This window comes from Fusarium verticillioides, assembly GCF_000149555.1.
Source record: "Fusarium verticillioides 7600 chromosome Unknown supercont3.28, whole genome shotgun sequence".
Classification (NCBI taxonomy): domain Eukaryota; kingdom Fungi; phylum Ascomycota; class Sordariomycetes; order Hypocreales; family Nectriaceae; genus Fusarium; species Fusarium verticillioides.
Window position 1 is genome coordinate 16,469 of NW_017387865.1, and position 17,961 is coordinate 34,429.

At 49.6% G+C, this 17,961-nt stretch overlaps 8 protein-coding genes across 8 annotated transcripts; 3 read left to right on the plus strand and 5 right to left on the minus strand.

Moving 5' to 3' along the window:
* Window positions 1-1,674: 1,674 nt before the first annotated feature.
* Window positions 1,675-2,158, minus strand: FVEG_17716 (hypothetical protein; the record flags this gene model as incomplete). Its single annotated transcript, XM_018906946.1, has 2 exons — window positions 1,675-1,798; window positions 2,016-2,158. The coding sequence occupies 2 exons, from the start codon at window positions 2,156-2,158 to the stop codon at window positions 1,675-1,677; spliced, it is 267 nt and encodes an 88-aa protein (XP_018762149.1).
* A 2,143-nt stretch (window positions 2,159-4,301) lies between these two features.
* On the plus strand, window positions 4,302-6,114 carry FVEG_14065 (hypothetical protein; the record flags this gene model as incomplete). Its single annotated transcript, XM_018903401.1, has 2 exons — window positions 4,302-5,712; window positions 5,792-6,114. The coding sequence occupies 2 exons, from the start codon at window positions 4,302-4,304 to the stop codon at window positions 6,112-6,114; spliced, it is 1,734 nt and encodes a 577-aa protein (XP_018762150.1).
* Window positions 6,115-6,703: 589 nt separating this feature from the next.
* On the minus strand, window positions 6,704-8,450 carry FVEG_14066 (hypothetical protein; the record flags this gene model as incomplete). Its single annotated transcript, XM_018903402.1, has 2 exons — window positions 6,704-7,915; window positions 8,046-8,450. 2 exons carry the CDS (start codon window positions 8,448-8,450, stop codon window positions 6,704-6,706), a joined length of 1,617 nt encoding a protein of 538 aa, XP_018762151.1.
* Window positions 8,451-9,798: 1,348 nt separating this feature from the next.
* FVEG_14067 (hypothetical protein) lies at window positions 9,799-10,315 on the minus strand (the record flags this gene model as incomplete). Its single annotated transcript, XM_018903403.1, has 2 exons — window positions 9,799-10,221; window positions 10,277-10,315. 2 exons carry the CDS (start codon window positions 10,313-10,315, stop codon window positions 9,799-9,801), a joined length of 462 nt encoding a protein of 153 aa, XP_018762152.1.
* Window positions 10,316-10,717: 402 nt separating this feature from the next.
* FVEG_17717 (hypothetical protein) lies at window positions 10,718-11,387 on the plus strand (the record flags this gene model as incomplete). Its single annotated transcript, XM_018906947.1, has 2 exons — window positions 10,718-11,075; window positions 11,134-11,387. The coding sequence occupies 2 exons, from the start codon at window positions 10,718-10,720 to the stop codon at window positions 11,385-11,387; spliced, it is 612 nt and encodes a 203-aa protein (XP_018762153.1).
* Window positions 11,388-13,393: 2,006 nt separating this feature from the next.
* Window positions 13,394-13,840, plus strand: FVEG_14068 (hypothetical protein; the record flags this gene model as incomplete). The annotated part of the gene is made up of 1 exon (XM_018903404.1): window positions 13,394-13,840. One exon carries the CDS (start codon window positions 13,394-13,396, stop codon window positions 13,838-13,840), a length of 447 nt encoding a protein of 148 aa, XP_018762154.1.
* A 1,896-nt stretch (window positions 13,841-15,736) lies between these two features.
* Window positions 15,737-16,181, minus strand: FVEG_17718 (hypothetical protein; the record flags this gene model as incomplete). The annotated part of the gene is made up of 2 exons (XM_018906948.1): window positions 15,737-16,028; window positions 16,075-16,181. The coding sequence occupies 2 exons, from the start codon at window positions 16,179-16,181 to the stop codon at window positions 15,737-15,739; spliced, it is 399 nt and encodes a 132-aa protein (XP_018762155.1).
* Window positions 16,182-16,756: 575 nt separating this feature from the next.
* Window positions 16,757-17,227, minus strand: FVEG_14069 (hypothetical protein; the record flags this gene model as incomplete). Its single annotated transcript, XM_018903405.1, has 2 exons — window positions 16,757-16,831; window positions 16,976-17,227. 2 exons carry the CDS (start codon window positions 17,225-17,227, stop codon window positions 16,757-16,759), a joined length of 327 nt encoding a protein of 108 aa, XP_018762156.1.
* Window positions 17,228-17,961: the final 734 nt, after the last annotated feature.

Genomic DNA, 17,961 nt, shown 5'->3' on the forward strand with positions numbered 1-17,961 from the left:
ATGCAGGTTACAGCACAACTGGCACAACACACTCAATTGCAGTTGGCTTCGCCCAGTTCAATGCCCACGCCGAGGCTCAGTTTAGAAAAGACCGGGCAAATCGTCAGTACTAAACATAGATACCGAGCATCACAAAATAAGTGAGCAAGTATTTCCAGAGAAACACTCCATGTAAAAAGCAAATCAGAACCAAGCAAGAGCTCGGCATTGGATCAGAGACTACCCGGTACCTCCATACCCCAACGCTTGCGTCCGTCTCAGAATCCAAGTCCGAAATACGCCTCCATCTGCATCACGGCAAGAAATGACAAGCGCAAGCTTCTCTGCTTCTCTAAGATATAACTGAGATTAACACGGCGTCTCTTTGATTGGAACACCCGCTGTTTCTGGTACTCTGCAAGAATATTCTTCATCAAAGACTACTTCTGGCCGCAGCGAATCTCGGTAGCAATTCTTTTCTTTGTTTTGTCTCCAGGAAGAATACAGTACTTGTTGCTATCCTTGTATATAAGGCAAGTTTGTACAAGTGAGGCATAATTCTCGACGACAGCGCCCGATGAGATCGGACGGTCAATGGAGACACGGCTCCGGTACTGGCTTGGATGGGAGCTGCATATTTCCTACCCTACTTCTAATCTGCTTTTTGAGATCAAGCGTCAGAAGCCGGGTCAACAAGGCTTCCATCCGACCCCGGGTGGTTAGAATTCATGACACTGAGACCTGATGCGACCACGAGCTCTCGGTCAGTTAGATAATGACTGTAGAATTGTATTTTTATAGATACACCCAGTAAGTTACTTTCTTGCAACCCTTTATCAAGTCACGGCGAACTGATATGAATGCAGAAGAGCCCTTTCATCAATGTGTAGGCAGAGCTTGAATTCTATCCCGCTATCCCGCCCACCAAAGTATAACAACCAGCAGAAGAACCCAATGGTTCGGCGACTACATGCGGAAATGGAAGTGGCCGCAGCCGTTCATCGTTGATGGATGTCTGGTGAAATATGGCTCTCATCGGCCGTGGTGGGATGGAATGGCATGTTTTAGAGTTGGACAATTGGCGTCCTAAGTTATAGCTCTGTTGGCCGAGAACCTCTTCTCCAATATCTAGGCGATGCGATAAAATAAGCTGCTATGATATGAAAGAAGCGCATTGCGCCTTACTCATCTTTCCTTTCACTTGACGTCCAGTGTAGAATCCTCCAGAATCGAATCGTTGAATGGAATCCTTACAATGCGTATAATCAGTCATTCATTGTCACAGAACATTGCTTTTCGCAGGTTTGGAAAATATTCCGGATGCACCTGAATCTCCCGATCGACTCCGGGCCGGGCGCCCACGTTGTGGCCTGATCAGCACATCGTCTTACACTAGGTTGAGAGAAGGTACAAGCCTTTTCTCCCCAAGAAAACAAGGACCTCTGTCACAGGACATCCTTACCAAGATTACCTTTGGGTGAACTCAATTAAGCAGGGCAATGATGTCTGGCCAGGGCTGCTCATCCAATGTACTCACTGCCTTATTGTATTTCGTGCCTCGCGCTTTGCGATTTGACAAGTCGTTAAGAGAAAAACGAACAATACACTGCAATAGCAAATAGGCAAGGATGACTAGGTCTACTCCATATCTAACCTATTTGACACGTAGCCAGTCCGCTTGACGGATAAAACCAGTCACGCGGTTGAAGTTCTTTGTGGTCGGATACTATGATGTTCGGCTTGACCCTGTTGCTGGTGATAGTTATCGAGCTCAGGGACCTTGGGGGACGGTAAGAGGCACACCACAGTGAACTGGAGCCTGTACCAGTTAGCAACTTGTCCCCTACCTTGAGAGAGGTCTTGCAGACATCGATTTGCACGTTCAGCAAGCCAAGCCCGCACGTCTCAAGCACCAGACCAGGGACAAAAGACCTTCACCACTCTTCCTTTAGAAGCATGTCCCACGGCGAGACCATTCTGCTGGGCTTGGGGAGGGAGTAGTCGATGAAGCTAAACTCCGCAAATTCGTTGCTTACGATGTACGGGTCTCGATGTTCTGCTGCATGTGATGAAGCCTGAGGCCATGTTCCTCCCTGGAACAGTGAACGGGGGCCCCGGCGGTGTTCGACATGATCGCAGCGGTCTGAGTAATCGTGATGCACTTGGAGTACTCGTTCATGGATATCTTTGACTCACGGACCATAGGGTATATCAACAGGGTCTGCTTCATCATGCCTTGGCCAGCTTGACCACGACCCTCATAACAACCGAGATGATGATGACTTTCCTTCCGAAGAACTCTGGGTCGGCATGATATTGACTGAGATCCTGGCCCATAACACGATCTTGTTCGCATTTCTCTTGTCAATAGTCATTATATAGCCTATGCACCTTCGCTCCATTGGCAGCATGGCGACCCTCGTGATAGTCGACAAGATCTCGTGGGTGATCTCCATCGTCTTCTCAGTGCAGATCCCAACTGGGATCCTCACGGCGATGACCTGATCCTTCCATTTGCATTGAAGTGCGGAATGTAGTAAGGGTCTAAGAACGCCCTCTGCGACGCATTGGCATCCTCTAGCCAGAGGTGCACTTCTCGTCATCCCCGGAGATTCTGTCCCGACTATCATATTATTCAGTCCCGCCGTGGTATATAACTTTATGGTGGGCTCCATCCGCTTCTTCATGCTTCCGGGAGGCGCTGTCCCTCAAGTGGTATATGACCTCGACCGTGGCGGTGGTGTGGAACGTGAGCGGGCTGTTGTTACTGTAGCCCGACGCAATGGCTGCCATGTGATGGTTGGGCGGGAACTTGGAGTCTACCCCGGCGGCGTTGATGTTAATTACTTTGACCATGCGAGGCACGCTTAAACCGTGAACATATTCCTCAGTATTTCCTCCAGCACCCTCATTGAAATTGCTTACCTCCGATTAATTGTCCCGGCAGCTTCTGCTCTGTACCTCGGGCCATTAGAGATAGCAGGCCTAGGCTGATCAGGTAGTCTCGAGGCCTACTCCCAACCCAGAATGCATGCCTCGTCTGTGCCAGATTGGGATTCAAAACTTAGAGCATTCCGCTTCTATGTCATCACAGCGAATGTGTGAGGACCATCGGTCGAGCAATTGAAGGTGGTGCAGGTGGAGGAGCAGCCGTTGGTCGGGATTATATACTGGTAGGCTTTGGAGAGAGGAGGACAGCAGCGGAATATGGATAAAACTTGCTCGTCAGTCAGAAGACAGATGGAGATTGTCAAGGTTGGTAAAAGTCGTAGTCGTACCGCCAGTCAAGTGCGCGATTGAGGAATAGTTGTGTTGCTCGAGAGTGCGGGACCGCGACAACATTCGCGAACATCTAAAGTGTAAACATTATATGCGTAAATAGGCTAATATAGAGCCATTAAAGAGCGGATATAGTTTGCAGTGGCGATGGCTTGTTTGGGGTTAAGCTACAATGATGGATGGCAAGCGCTGAACCCTCACAACGGACAGGAACCATTACACGCAGTCCTAAACTGGATGCACACAGCAGGCCGTTCCGACCGGCCAAGCTGTCGGCATTTCCGGACCAGCCTCTTTACCAAGCTGTCCATCGAACAATCGCCGATGCATTTGCGAAAGAGGCAGGACAAAAACTTGAATGGATGTGAGAGAATCCGATCAAGTTTGACGCCGGGGACGCCGGGGACGCTGAGCGGGGTTGGATTTATACTCTTATCTACGTTGCGGCCCTTCTGAGTGATGATGAGGTTCGGGCTCACTATGATCACTATTTTGTTCCGGCTTTGTTAGGACGGCGCACAGATTTTTGGAAGTCTGAGGAGGGAGTTAGACAGGCGAGATTGGATGCTTTGATCATGCTGTGCAAATGAGGTTTTGTTTAGATAGACTACGAGGTTTCATAATGCCAATGAACAGATATGTTTGAGTTTTAGGCTCCCTTTAATTTTGAATCCCATCTGTTCTATCACCAAGTCTTTGTCTAAACATCCACCTCCTTACATCTCGCAACTGTACAAACAGGTCCCCATCTCTAGTGCTATTCTTTCGTGTTCGGCTTTGATGTAATTTCTTTGTTCTGCAAGTGCCTGCAGGGATAAGTGTGTTAGGTTCCTTGGCAACACCGTGTGACTCATGTGGCTTGCCTGGAGTCAAACACTTGTTCTCCTTGCCTCTTCCGTTAGTTCAGTGAATAGGCGTGGTAACTTGCTTTATTGCGAAATAAAGTCAAGTTTCTAAACATCTGGCACCGCCTACTGCTATGTATATCTTAAATCCTCTGGCCTTCCCTAACTTCATCTCTCCATCACCGTCACTTACTCTGCATGCCTGTCGACTTCCCATTCCTCCCCTCACCTACGAAACTGCCTACCATTACAAAGTCCCTCCAAGCTTCGTACACTCGCTTGATCAACAATGAAGTCATAGAAGCCACAAAAATGACAGATAAGAAATCTAAGCCCCGCAAAGTAGACTTTATTTGCCGGGGCCGCGAGTTCGGTCGTTTTATACGGGCCCATCGCAACCCGGCTAATTCTTATGGTTTTGACAAGACAGATGCTGCTTGGATCAAAAAGTACTGCCCTGAGTCAGGTGCGGATGATAATGAGAGGGAATATGACAAGAAATGGGTTACGAATCCTGTGTCTTTGTCAACTACTCGAAGTCACTGGAGAAAGCGTATACAGGAATTAGATAACCAGGAGGCTTCGCCGGCGGAGACATTTGATCCGGAAAATCTTTTCACAAGTCCACGTTCAGTTGGGGTACCTCGATATGCCCAACAGACAGCCGCTAGCTCAAGCAAAAACCCCGTGACACCCCCAAAGACACGCACGTCTGACACCGGGCAAGCTGCAGCGTCTTCTGATGGGATGTCGGGGGCGTTTCCTGACAATCCCATCATCCAGAGACGTCAAGAGACGGCCAACGCCGTCAACATTGTCGCGCCCAAACCTTTACGGTCGAGAACCCTAACCGAAGAGTGGATTCAGCCGGGTGATGAGCCAGAGCTTCAAGGTCTACAGGAGCTGGATAAGGCCACTGATCATCCAGTCCTAGGCTCAGAATATCATCAGACCGCACCTTTAGCCCACGGTCTTGAGCCACATGATAATGCAAGTGCTGTCTTTGAATATCAGCTACGCCATGCTACTACACATATCCCGTTGAACGAGACCTATTTAGCCAAGGCAACATGGAGAACGCTGAATGATCAGCAGCACCCTCCAAACTTGATGGCCCAGAGCGGATCGCTCACAGACAGGATGGACAAAGATACCAAAACACAGGACCATCAGTCATCCCGAGCGGCTTCTGCTATGCCCGCAACATCCTGGAATCAAGCAAGCCTTGAGATAAGCCAGACAAACCCCCCAGCTCGCCAGGGATCTATCGTATTTTCGCCCCAGACAGACTCACGTGTCGTGCCTCGAGGGTCGAGGCTCCCTCCTGCACCGAAAAACCAAGAGGCGGCTCCATATTGGGTGGAGATGCCCCAGCGATCTATTCCAACAGCACACCATACGGACCCTCCATCCTTTCAGCTGCGGCAACGCCATCATATCAACCCCCAAGACTTCACATCACCCTTGTCTACATCTACACATGGCCAGGAGTCTCAACACCTTCCACTAGTGCAGTGGTACATCGAGCACCGTCGTGCAAACCCCCATATAATAATCCCAAGCACTGCAACACAGGAGATTGTGAACTCTCTTAACTCGGGACCCCAAGGTACGGGGATTCTGGAGAAGCGAGATAGTCTATAAGAACGCAAGAAAGGTGACTGTGACTCTGAATTCGAGGAAATCAGACCGCCAAACTCAAAGTCAAAGGCGAAGTCGCGATCCAAGTCCAAGAGCCGTCACAGACGGGAGAAATCGCGCCATGAACCATCGCCAGAATCAAGCTCTAGCGATGAAGAGCAACGGAAGTCTCGCCCTCGCGGATCACGCCAACGACGAGACAAGGAGGAAAGGAAGAGCCGATCAAGATCGATACGGTACCAGGATGAAGAACGCGAATTGCGAATTGGAAGAGTTGGAGAAGAACTTTTCTAAGCGTGAGAGGCGTGGTAAGAAGGAGAGTGACGGAGAAAAGGAAAAGAAACGCAGTCAGAGTATACATAGGCGCTGAGAAGGATGAAATTGCGCTGTAGTGTGAATGGATTGGGTTGGCTTGTTACACACAAAGATGGACTGTTCTTGCCGTAGAGCGGAACTACCTGCGTTGCTCGGTTTAGTAACTGAAGATATAAGTTGTGGAAAATGCCGTCATGACTATCATAAAGCTAGCTAGCAATAAGCACACTTTAACACTGCCCTGGAGGACTATGCCCAAGTTCCGGTCTCCTTGCCAGTTCACTTCGACCAACCCGCGACTCAAATTCATACCAAGCCTCAAGTAGGCCCATACCATCGGAAGTCAGGCCTGTAGCGATTAGCTACAGCATCATTAGCCGTAAGCTTTCAACTATGCCTCAAAAAGCTCCTAGATATGCCCGGAAATATCCAGATTGATACTTTTACTCGTGCACTGCCCTTTCTTGTCTATCTTTCATCATTGTTTTGCAAATCTCTAAACATATGAGATAGTATCTTCTGACTAGCAATCCGCAAGACGATGTCATGGAATGAAGTAGTTTCCATTAATTGAACAATTAGCATAACTAAAGTACGGAAGATAATACATTACTGGACTCCAATACTAATTCAAACCTAGATATTCACACTGGCTTCCTCAACCTCTCAGCCCTCCAAAGGTCCATATACTGCTTCATATCCTTGGCGAGCCCATCCATAAGCTCCAGAGACTCAAACATGATCGTGAACGCAACCTCCGCACTAGGAAGATGTAGCGTCACAAGGACGTTATCTCCACCCTGTCGGGCCTTGGGACACCCCGGGTATACACACCACTGTCCATACGTCTTGAGTTCGTCTTTTGGTCGCCAAACCTCCCAGGGGTTCGCAGTTCCGGCAGATGAGCCTCCAGACATGTCATACCAAGATTCGAGGTCGGGGGCATGGGCGAGGAGTGAAGTCAGCCAGGACAGCATTTCGCCTTCTTGGCTAAGGATTGCTGTTTGGAGATTATGAAGTAGCTCGACGCTCGAGGCTATCTGGGTCATGTTCTCCTGCATCTTTCTGATCGGCTCGATAGTAGTCGCATGCAGGTTGGATGGACGATCTTGGCCGAGCTTAAGCCAAGACCATTTTGGGGTCGGAGGAACATGAGTCTCGGCCATCTTAACGATAAATGATAAATCGTCAGAGGCCAACTTCAACAACTCTGCGAGCTGCGCAATACGATAGAGGGGTTTCTTCGCCCACACGTTGAGACCATCGTGTTCAATACTTCTTTTGAATTCATCCAGCCACATAACTGGAAGAGGTTGGCAGTTTTTCATTGTCCCGTTGTGTGCTCGTGTTGAATTGCAAGGTGGCGATGAGTCGCGACGATATGGATATCCAACGTCATGGGCTAGACCGAGAAAGACCCTCTGTGCATCTCTGGGGGGTTGATAGGCGATCACAGATACCAGATCTTGGTATGAGCTGGCAACATCGCCAACACGATCCTCAGCCCCGTGACACAGTTGAAATATGTCAATGGCATCATCTGGAACCGGGGAATCCTTGTGTCTCCGCCCATGTTTGTACCGATGCCGCGCGTACTCCCAGGGCTCCTGTGTCAGGCCATTCTGTTCATCCCAGAACTCCCCGATGTTAACCATTGCACGGCAAGCGTCACACCAAGTTATCCTGTGACGATCTAAAACTTTAAAGGATATCGTTTCCCTGATGATGTACTGTCGTGGCAGACTGGCGTACTGCAGACAAATGTGTTGATAATGTTCGATAACAGGGAGAACACTGCGCATGAATGGTGGTTGCACGGTGGCGGTTTCTGGAAGAGGCGGGCGATATAGGAGTGGCTGAAAATCCAGGAACAAAGTAACGATAATGGTATAGACGGCAAGGCCGTATAGTATAAATTGAATAAAACAATTATCACAAATCGCAGGACGGCGCGATAATAGAACTGGTTCGGGGGGATGGAGGTACGGGAGCATGATCCTCATCCTCGCCCTCATCATCCGAAACCCACAGGTTAATGTCACTACACTCAACAACATAGTTGGGTGCAGTTGGCGGCGTCGCTGGCGTGAATGGAGGTCGTCCATGATGTGAGACATGATCAATACGATGAAAATGAAATGTTTCATCGCGCAAGCCTTGAGATGCCCAATATTCATTGTGTAGACAAAGACCGACGCTCGCGCTTTGTTGATGCTGGGCCAGTTGAGGATGTGGATGGAGCCGAAGACGAACCAGAGTAAATTCTCCATTGTCATGATGATCTGGTCGAGATAGGTCTGATGAGGATCGTGATGGCTGCGATGGCGGATGACGGGGTGCAGTTGGTGTTGCAGGGAAAGTGTGTGATTGGAGATTGCGTGGTGGAAGCATCGTGATGCAGACTGTGACTTGACGATAGAATCAATGGGTAATATTCTCACAGGTATCGAGGGAGAAGAGGTTGAAAGGAAGAAGCTGTTATGGTCGGATACTTTTCTTTGTTCTCAACCACGAATCAACCAACCAACCAACCGTTGGATGTTTGAGGAATAAATTGAATTGAAGCACGATCCTTGCGCCGAATTCCTCATAATATGCATTGTACAATTAATTAATTTGAATCAAATGATATGCCACGCACGGTAGAGGGGCGTACAAGAGATGTTTTAAAGAGCCTTAGATTCTAGATGCGATGACTGTCATATCCCGCACCCCTAATTAAGCTCTGCAACGTAGCCGGAACATGAATACTTTCTTGCCCATTATCCCTCTCCACAAGCACTGCCTGGAGCGCCTGCTCAGCAGCCTGCTGTCTCTTGGCCCCTGCAACTCTAGCACCGCACTCATGTCTATACTGCTCATTCACATCTCCCGCTATCCCCGCAATACTGGCCTGCACCTCATGCTGCACCTGGACCGTCGTGTACAGCATTGCCAGCGCCACGAGACGCTGCGACTCAGTTTACTGCTCGCCTTGCGGTATGCAGTATGCAGTATGTAGTTGGTGATGTTGGGGTTAATACACTATGGGGATGACGCCCTTGGTAAGGGTTATATTGGGCGATATGAGCAGGCATATGAGGAAAGTATGGGATATTAGGTTCGTGAGTAAAGGCTGTCGGGAGGTTCTTGTATGATGGCAGAGTTGACGGCGGGTTAGGAAATGGAGGCCTATCTGACCCGGGATCTTCAGCGGGAGGACTGAGGTTGTTGATCTTGGTGATGTTTTCCTGAGCTCGCTATGCATCAATATCCTTCTTCCACGGGACCATGAGTTTGAGTATGTTGAGAATATACCCTATCCTTATGTCGGTTCTATCTAACCGACTATCCACTTCTGTCTTGCCAGAAGTACGTGAAGACCAGGAATCTGTTCTAATGTATGACGGTCCCCCCTGTGTTGAACGGGGTGGCGGCCTGATGGTTTGATCTGAACTATCCGAAAATATACCTCATCATCATCGTCGATCATGAGGCTTGAAGTATATGATGACGGCGCTGGAAAGTGTGGATTGAAGGTTGTGTCCGAACGGGATGATGGTGGGGTCGAGTAAATACGAGGGGACTTGGATGATTGAGACGATTGAGACGATGTATTGCAGGACCGTGAACTTGTTGAACGCCGAGATGTAGATGCTGTAACATGGCCCAATGCACCCGACATGCACGCCCTAGTCGCCTGAGGTCTCCGATACCTATTCTGGACGCGATCGGGCTCTAGCTCAGGCGTCACAGCCCCCTATCCCGGCAGATCAGATCTCAAAACGTTGCAATCCTCCTCATTAAGAACAAGATACAGATCTCCCCCCCAATCGTCCCTCAACCACTGCAGAGAGTATCTCGGCCACTTCCAAACATAATCGCCAGCAGGATCAAGCTCGGTAGTGGGGACGAGAACCTGAGTTCTCGGCTCGCGGAACTTCTTCGTCACATGGTAGTGCATAGAACTCAGTGCTTTATCCATCACCGCCTTCTTGTAGGATTCCGATCTGTCCATGATCCCGAGATTGCGGGTCAGCTCGTCGAAGCCGCGCTGGAGGTCTTCCCTTGAGGTTATCTGATAGCGAGCCATATGGCAGTAGAAGATCTTCAGATCAGAGGTTTCCCAGTCGACTCGTTTGGAGCTTTGAGACACGCGCTCGATCTTATAGCCTCTGAAATGCTGGAAGTGGGTCAGCAATAGGTCTGACTGTGGAATACGGCTTCTGAATGCTCACTGAATCATAATCTCGTGGCGTTCGGGGCGTTCGCGACATTGTGAGGTTTGGGTTTGTCAGAGGCAATGGGAGGGATAGTAAATGAAGGTGATGAGTCTCATCGAAGTGAATTACAGTACAGCCGGAGAGGATGAAGCTGCTGGGAGAAGAGTAATCTCTCTGACTTACCAACTGACCGGAGCGACACCCTCAAAAGGGCGGTCTGCAATAGCAATCGACGTAATGCATCATACCCGGGTTCTGGCATCGAATTCATCGTGAGGTTGTAAATGATACGCTATTACAGGTAGCTTGTGTAACTCAACAGTCTCCACACCACCTTTACCATTCGTCACGGCTCAGTCAATCATTCAATACGTGTATCCTCTAAATGTCTCGTTCATCTTCCATCTTGCATCCATCAAACTCAACTATTCTTCAATATTCATCACATCAAGCAAGATGAGCCAGCAGCAGCAGCAGCAGAAGCAGCCCAGTCCGTATCGGACTTACCAACCCCAACCCCAATTTCAACCTCAGCCCAACCGCTATGATCAACTTCCGCGGTCTAACGTCACCTCGGCCGCGTCAGGTGCCTTCGTGTCGAACTTCAAACCTCCGCGTTGTCGACCTTCCGATCTTAGCGAGGTTCCGACAGATGAGCTTCACAACTGGCTCAAAGACCCTCAACTCGTGCAGCGCAAGCACGACAGCATCGCTGGTAAACTACTAACAGACCCCGATACTCGGCAGATGATGCTGAATCAATGTGCGATCCAAACTCCACATTTACTCACAGAGCTACGAGACTACCTTAGCTGTACGTTAGCCCCTGACTCCCTCCCTCTCTTAAGTAACTGACTGATAGCAACTTGTAGCAATCGGCGCTCCGGCAGACGCTTCACCACTGCCCATCCGCCAAGACAATACTGAATTGAGCCAGTCTGAAGTAAAGATAGTTAATGAAATTATGGCTGATCAAAAACATCTTGAATTTGCGAGCCAGCAATATCGCGAAGCTAGAGAGGCGTTTCACTTGTGGGAGACGGAGATCTATCAGATTAATGCACAAATAAAAGCGAGGGCGGCACTTACTGAGGCTAGCCGCAAGGGCAAACCGTCAAGCCAGTAATAGGTATCAACACTTCAATGGATTCTACTGTATGGAATTGTGCACTGCGTTTTTAACTGTAATAAGGTGCAACCTCAACAGAAATCGACTTCCACTTGACTAATCATATCAATCTTGCAAGTTCAAAATTCATCAAAGTGTCCCGTGCCACAATATAGGTTGCCATAACGAGCTTAACATCAGTCCTAATAGCCATCTCCTGCAGGAGGAATCCAGTCTGAAGCTCCGCTCGACCCATGTACATGATATATCAGATTCTCTTGCACGCTAAGAGAAGGTTTGTCTATCCATTTGCGGAGCGCCGCAGGTACAAGCACCAAAGTTAGGCACGCGATCAGCAGGTGAGGCAATAAGCATAAGAATTATAGTTGTTTAGTTCCCAGAATGCCACTTGCCGCGGTTGGACTCAATGATGTTGACGCATCATTGCTAGGTATTACTTATCAATACACTCACTAACCTTTGCATCGCCGGTAACCTATGCACTCTCAAGCTTCTCAGCCGCTCAGCACCATCAACCATCATCGGTAGGCACATAATCAGTTCTCAGTCTATAAATGCGGTATGCTTTCCCTTCCTTTGCTCATTCTTCTTCAACTATTTATCGGATTTGACTCTTCGTGAGACACTCCTCGTAAGATTCTCTTCGTGAGATGCCCCTCGTGGGAATGACTATTTATGAGATATCTCTTCGTGAGATGCCATAATGACTCTTCGTGAGATATCTCTTTGTGAGAATGACTCTTCGTGAGATGTCTCTTGGTGAGATACCGCCACTGCTGTTATCCTTCTATGAGAAGATACCTCTGAGTGAGGGTTCGTCTTTGAGAAGTCGTAATAATGTACAGCCTCAGCAGGTTAACACTAAGGTGGAATCTCATGATGTGAGAGTCCCCCCTGGACTGCCTGCAGAGATGTCCTTATGTGGGCCTAACGCATGCAGTGACTCTACCGCTGTGCCCATGCCTGGCGCGTTGGTACCGTGCACACAGCAAGGGGACGATCGACCCCTCTTGCCGGGTAGCTGCAGTGTTCATACACGTGATTGAAGCTTTTGGTGTCTAGACTTTGCGACTTCCAGCGTTAAATCATCTTTTATTTATTCATTCTTACATATGCTACTGCTATCATTTTGATCTTCGAAACTCCTGTAACAGCATCGGATACTTCAACCCACTCATCGTCATTATGTGCGAACTTTGCTCAGCGAATAGCAAATATGTGAGGTCCTACACACCGCTCCATCCCCGTGACTAATGGCCTCTAGTCCATTGCAGGCCACAAGGTCGAAGATTACTGGGACCTATTCCCGCCGCCGTCAAGAATGGCGACTTAAACTCTGCCCTGATCTACAAGCAAGTCTTATTATAAACCTGTGTGATCTCAAAATCACACCCAATATCAAGATTAAAGACGACAAGGCGCTTTGCAAACATCTCTAGACGATCAGCGGTCTAAACTTTGATTACGATTGGCGTTTTGGATCGGTTCTTCGAAGTAAGTTGGCGCTCTGGGAAAACCTTGCTGGTGAGTGCCAACGGGGAACAGCCAAGTATGCCGAAAAGGCGCAGTCAATTCTCAATGAACTTAAGAAATGGGGCGTTTTTGTTTGCGGTGGCGCTGGAGGCTAAGTGTACTACTACTGGGATATAAACGTTGTTCAAAACCATTTGAAGTCGGAACACGACGCGAAACGCTGGATAGAGAATCATCGACAGCAGGCGAGGAATGGTTATCATGGCCAACAGCGGGGCGCAGCTCGGTACCAGAGTCGCCGCGTCTTATGGGCATATCAATCTGTCTCTGTGAATGCCTGGCCTTGCCCTATTGTCGATGCCCGTCCCAGCAGCATCGCCACTGTTGTAGCGCTGCCCTCTACACCCATGACACCCCGTACCTATAACTTCGGGACCCCGTTCTCTTCCTCGCCAATACCTACAAGTGCAACAGAGTTGGTTAACTAGTGGGTGACAGGCGAGGAGGCTGTCCAGGAGATGATGACGAAAATGAACATCTCCCCTAAGAGTATTCCCAGAGCCCCAACATCGCACCATCGTACATTTGGAACTCCTTCCAGCCGTACATATGGTGCTGGCCCCCAACCTCCCACACCCATTGCCCCAATCCCATTCAAGATCCCTCAGTCACAGCCCGTGGCTGATCTTGCAGCCTCCAGTTCTTCGGGAAGAATGCATCCTTTTGCAGCAATAGGGTTCCCATCCCAGCAGGGCCGTAAGTTTGGAGACCCTCACGCCCCGATTCCTGACCCAGCAGGTCGCGAGACCCCTTTACCTCAGAGGATTCTTCGACAACATCATAGCCTGCAAGCCTCTGTGGCAAGGGAAGGTGGTGCTGATGGTCGCACCGGAGGTCGGCCAAAGTTTCATTTCGGTCTTTCTTACCAAAAGCCAAGTGTCAAGGACGACGATGCCATGTATCAAAGAGTCGACTGAACCGCCTAGGGACATCTTCATTGATCGGATTGATGGTTTATGCAGTAGGATGAAGAAAACGTATCACAAGATTCTTAATATTAGGAGAAGGGTTACTACGGTAGTCAGGCCAACAGAGGAGCGGAATCGATGTTGTCCGGTCCATAAAAGTCAAAAGTAAGGCGAAACTGTTTATGAAATTGCATAAGTTAATGTTAAGTGTGTAGATTGCCATCAGCGAAAATTAAACGACCTCGTCGTTGTTAACTATATACCTACTGTCAGTAACACAGCGATGTTCTGATGGCAAGATCAGTGCACATCTCATGTCGGGTAACTTCGGCAGTTAGCTATTATCAACATCGTGGTTGGCGATCCTCGTCGGTGGCGGGACGTTGATCTTCTTGATCCCTAACTTCATGCTCGTGTATCTCGTGGTAGTCAGGCAGTCGGAGGTGCTCTTGGCAAAGGTTTTGTCACAGCCATGTGCTCCATCTCATCACCAGCACCATCAGTCTTTGTACTCACGCTCGATCGTCTGCGACACCGGGGTTGTGGCCGCGAACTAGAGGAACTCCTGGGTCGTGCTCGCGTTCGGGTTCGATTTCGTGCTGGGGGCCATGATCGCGAAGGGATGCAATGCGCTGGCGGTGTAGCCGAAGACCGAAGATACAATGGTGGGCGCGCCTAAGTTCTCGGCTTGGTTGAACATGTCCTCAGTGATCTTGAATCCGGTCGAGGGTATCTACGGCAGGCTGCGGTATGATACCCTCTTGATGTGGAACACGTTGTGGAGCTTGATGCTGAACTGGCGCTTGTTCCTGCTAGCGAGCACCCTTCTGTCCTGCATTGTAGCCTTGTATTAGAACGAGATGGCGTAGTATTATTATGATCTGGTTGAGGTCTGCCCCCGTCCACGCAGGTTCAGGTTCGTTCGCGGTTGAGCCGATGTTTGAGCCCTGCATGGCGACGCTCTGCCTAAGAGCTGTGATTGACCTCATTTGTGTCAGATATCTTGTTCGTGCCGTTACTATTGGTGTAGATCTTGTTAAGGTAGTCGTTTATGTAAATATTCTAGTTTATATGTTGGTTGCGTGTCCTACTTTATCTGATATTTGTTGCCTAGGCTGTGACCACGATTACATTATCTGCGTGATGTAGTCTAGGTTTTTGTTTTTATTCATGATCAGCGTCGGGTCCGTGCCGTTGATCATGTTTACGTCGGACGCCAGGACTAACCGGTTCTTTGTAAACCAGTCCTGGTACGGGTCTCTGGTCTCGCGTGTATTGATATCTACGCTCCACGCTACACAGTGGTTCACGAGCGGGGTTGTAATCACGGCTAGATTGGTTGCATCTTATAACACGTGGTCTGGGACTATCTTTATCTCTAAACGCGCAAGTCCTAACATCTTCTTAAACACATTCGACCTCATAAATATCATGCTTAATATCCTGATATGATGGCGACATCCTCCTTTGTGCGCTGCGAGCATGATGTTGTTCCGGTTCATATCCCTGAAGTTCCCGTTGGAGTCCGACTACGCGCCTATCTGCTTGATGTCCCCGTGCCCCCAAGGCTTAAGGTTGTAGAAGATCACAGGTGTGTTATTGTAATCGATAGTGTCAGAGGTTCTTCTCATGATCTTATTGTTATCAATGTAATCCGAGCAGTTTCTAGACCCCACAGCACACAACAAGTCCGTCCTCGCGATAAGTCCGTCCTCTCAAGCGACATTCTGATCCTGTCCATGATCGACCACACGTGCACAAAGGTGTTGGGTGTTGCATAACCCCTCGAGACCGAGCGGTAATTGAGGCAGCGGTCGTCAGACGCAATAATCCACACGAATAGATACTTCTTCTCGTCGCACGGCGGGTCCAGGAGGTTCGACTAGATCCAGAATTGGACCATGACTACAACGAGATGGGGAACACGTGAGTGTACTCGGGGTCGTACATGGGGTCGAGCTCGAGGCAGAATATGGCTTCGAGCGACCCGTCCACGAGGTTCAAGATGCAGCCGGGTATTACGGACGCAAATCTACCGCGTGAGCCGTGTACGGCAATGCGTCCATCAAGGAGATCGAGTTTTTGTACCCGTCTCTGATCGAGCTGGTGAAGATGGTCACGGACGATGAGATGATTCCGTTTCTGAGGGCCGTGAGGAGGATGGAAATTGGCATGTTCTAGTCGATCCACGTGGCGTCTACACGAACAAAATGTCGAATACCCACGAGTCGGACGACACGTACCTGGGGGTGTACCCCACCGGGATCATCCTCTCGGTCACGTTGGCCCTCTTGTGCAAAACCACGCAGTCGTTGGCGTCGATGTATCCGATCTCCTCGCTGGGGGTCATTCCGACGTCGTCCACGAGTGTCTACTCTCGCCCGTCCCTAAGTTCATGTACATGAGTTGCCGTCTTACCCAGGTGCAAACCCACCACATTCCACCTCGATATGTCGCTCATTACGACCATGCCCGCGTGCATATGTTTATGACTGTGTTTGCGTTAGTCTTGTGGTGCATGAACAGCTGGCTGCCCGTTTCCGAGGCGTATGTCGTGATCGCCTACTTCAACTCGTCCGGAAGCGGGATTATAATCGCCTTTGTGTGCGCGGTGGTTATTATGATGGTGATTCTGTTCGGGGTCCGACTACATCCTTGTTGGTGAGTGCCTGTCTTCTCTCGAACCACTCGGGATCCCCACCCACGCACCTCGACTTGTGAGTAACCGGGTCGTACCCAATCATCGACATGTACTCGTTCATGTATAACATACCCCGCAGCGACTCGGTCTCGACCATGAACTGGTTCATGTCCCTGCGAGTGTGCTCACTCAGGTTGCCGGAGTAGCTCGCGCGTGGTATAAACCTCGGACCGGAACATCAGCCTGACGTCGTTCGTGTTACTAGGCCCGACTCCGTGGGAGTACTAAGACCCAGAAGTCATGCGGAGCGTCGAAGCAGGGGCACGAACGAACCTCGCATACCCATCGAGATCACCGTTCTGTGCAGGTTCTCGTCAGTCCACTCCGAGGTCGGGTGGAGGTTGTTATGTACGTGCGCGTCTGTGATCAGGTTACCCCCTCTTTCGCGAGTCATCCTACAGCTTTCTGATCTTATCTAGCCACCTCTTCACATCCACGCCCACGATTAGATTCTTCACCCCAAATGCCTTATTATCATCGATCCAGTAGGCAAAGTCGCCGAAATCTCTCATAGGGTTCATGTACCTCGCTCTGAGCCTAGGTTTATGCTTAATCCTGACCGTATGGATAAGCCAGGCCGAGCTTGATACGTCGAGGCAGTTCATGATCGACTGCTGGATAGTATTCTCAGATATGCACATGTGCTTGGGTCTGCATCCCTTTATGGCAACGGTCGTATCGACGTTTTCGGTCATGGTCGTCGTCTAGCCGTTGTGTCGTACGTGTCGAGCGTGCTGACTTTTGTCCATGCATAGCATCGAGACGGTCTACTTGCATCTTCCAGTTGATGATGCCGTCGGTGGCGCAGTATCCGTTGGGATACGACTCTGGTGCGCGCATAAATTCGGACCCCTTGGGGTGCTTTAACCCCCGCGCCTCCCTCGACGGGATCCCGTCTCACAACCCGGTCAGCTTGTGGCACTCTCTCTAATCAACCTGTCTTACAAGATACTGAACTGGCACATACACGACCATTAGCAAGAGCCAGATCGGCTCGTTATTCGAGTAGTCGTACCCGGCTGGGTCGAGGATCCTCTGCATGCCTATTTACGCCCGAGCCAACAAGCACGATCCTGCGCCCCTCCGCCTCCATCTTCACGCACCAGCCCTAGGACTTAGGCATATCCCTTAACGGTCTTATGTACCTTACCTTGATCAGGTCGCTGATCTCGATCTGAATGCGTGCACCAATGCGGACGAGTCCGACGCCAAGAGGTCGCTTGTAATTCCCCTATAGATCAGGTAGATGTTTATGCACTTGCTAATGAGCTTATACATGGTCGTGTACTTGTATCGTACCTGCGTAACTAGTAGAGCGTGATCGCCGCCTGTCGATCTCGGACGGGTTTTCGTAGCAGGACAATCATCATTTCTCGCCATCTAGTTGCTCTCGTCGGAGGAGGTGTTTAGCCTAGGCCCCTCATATTTC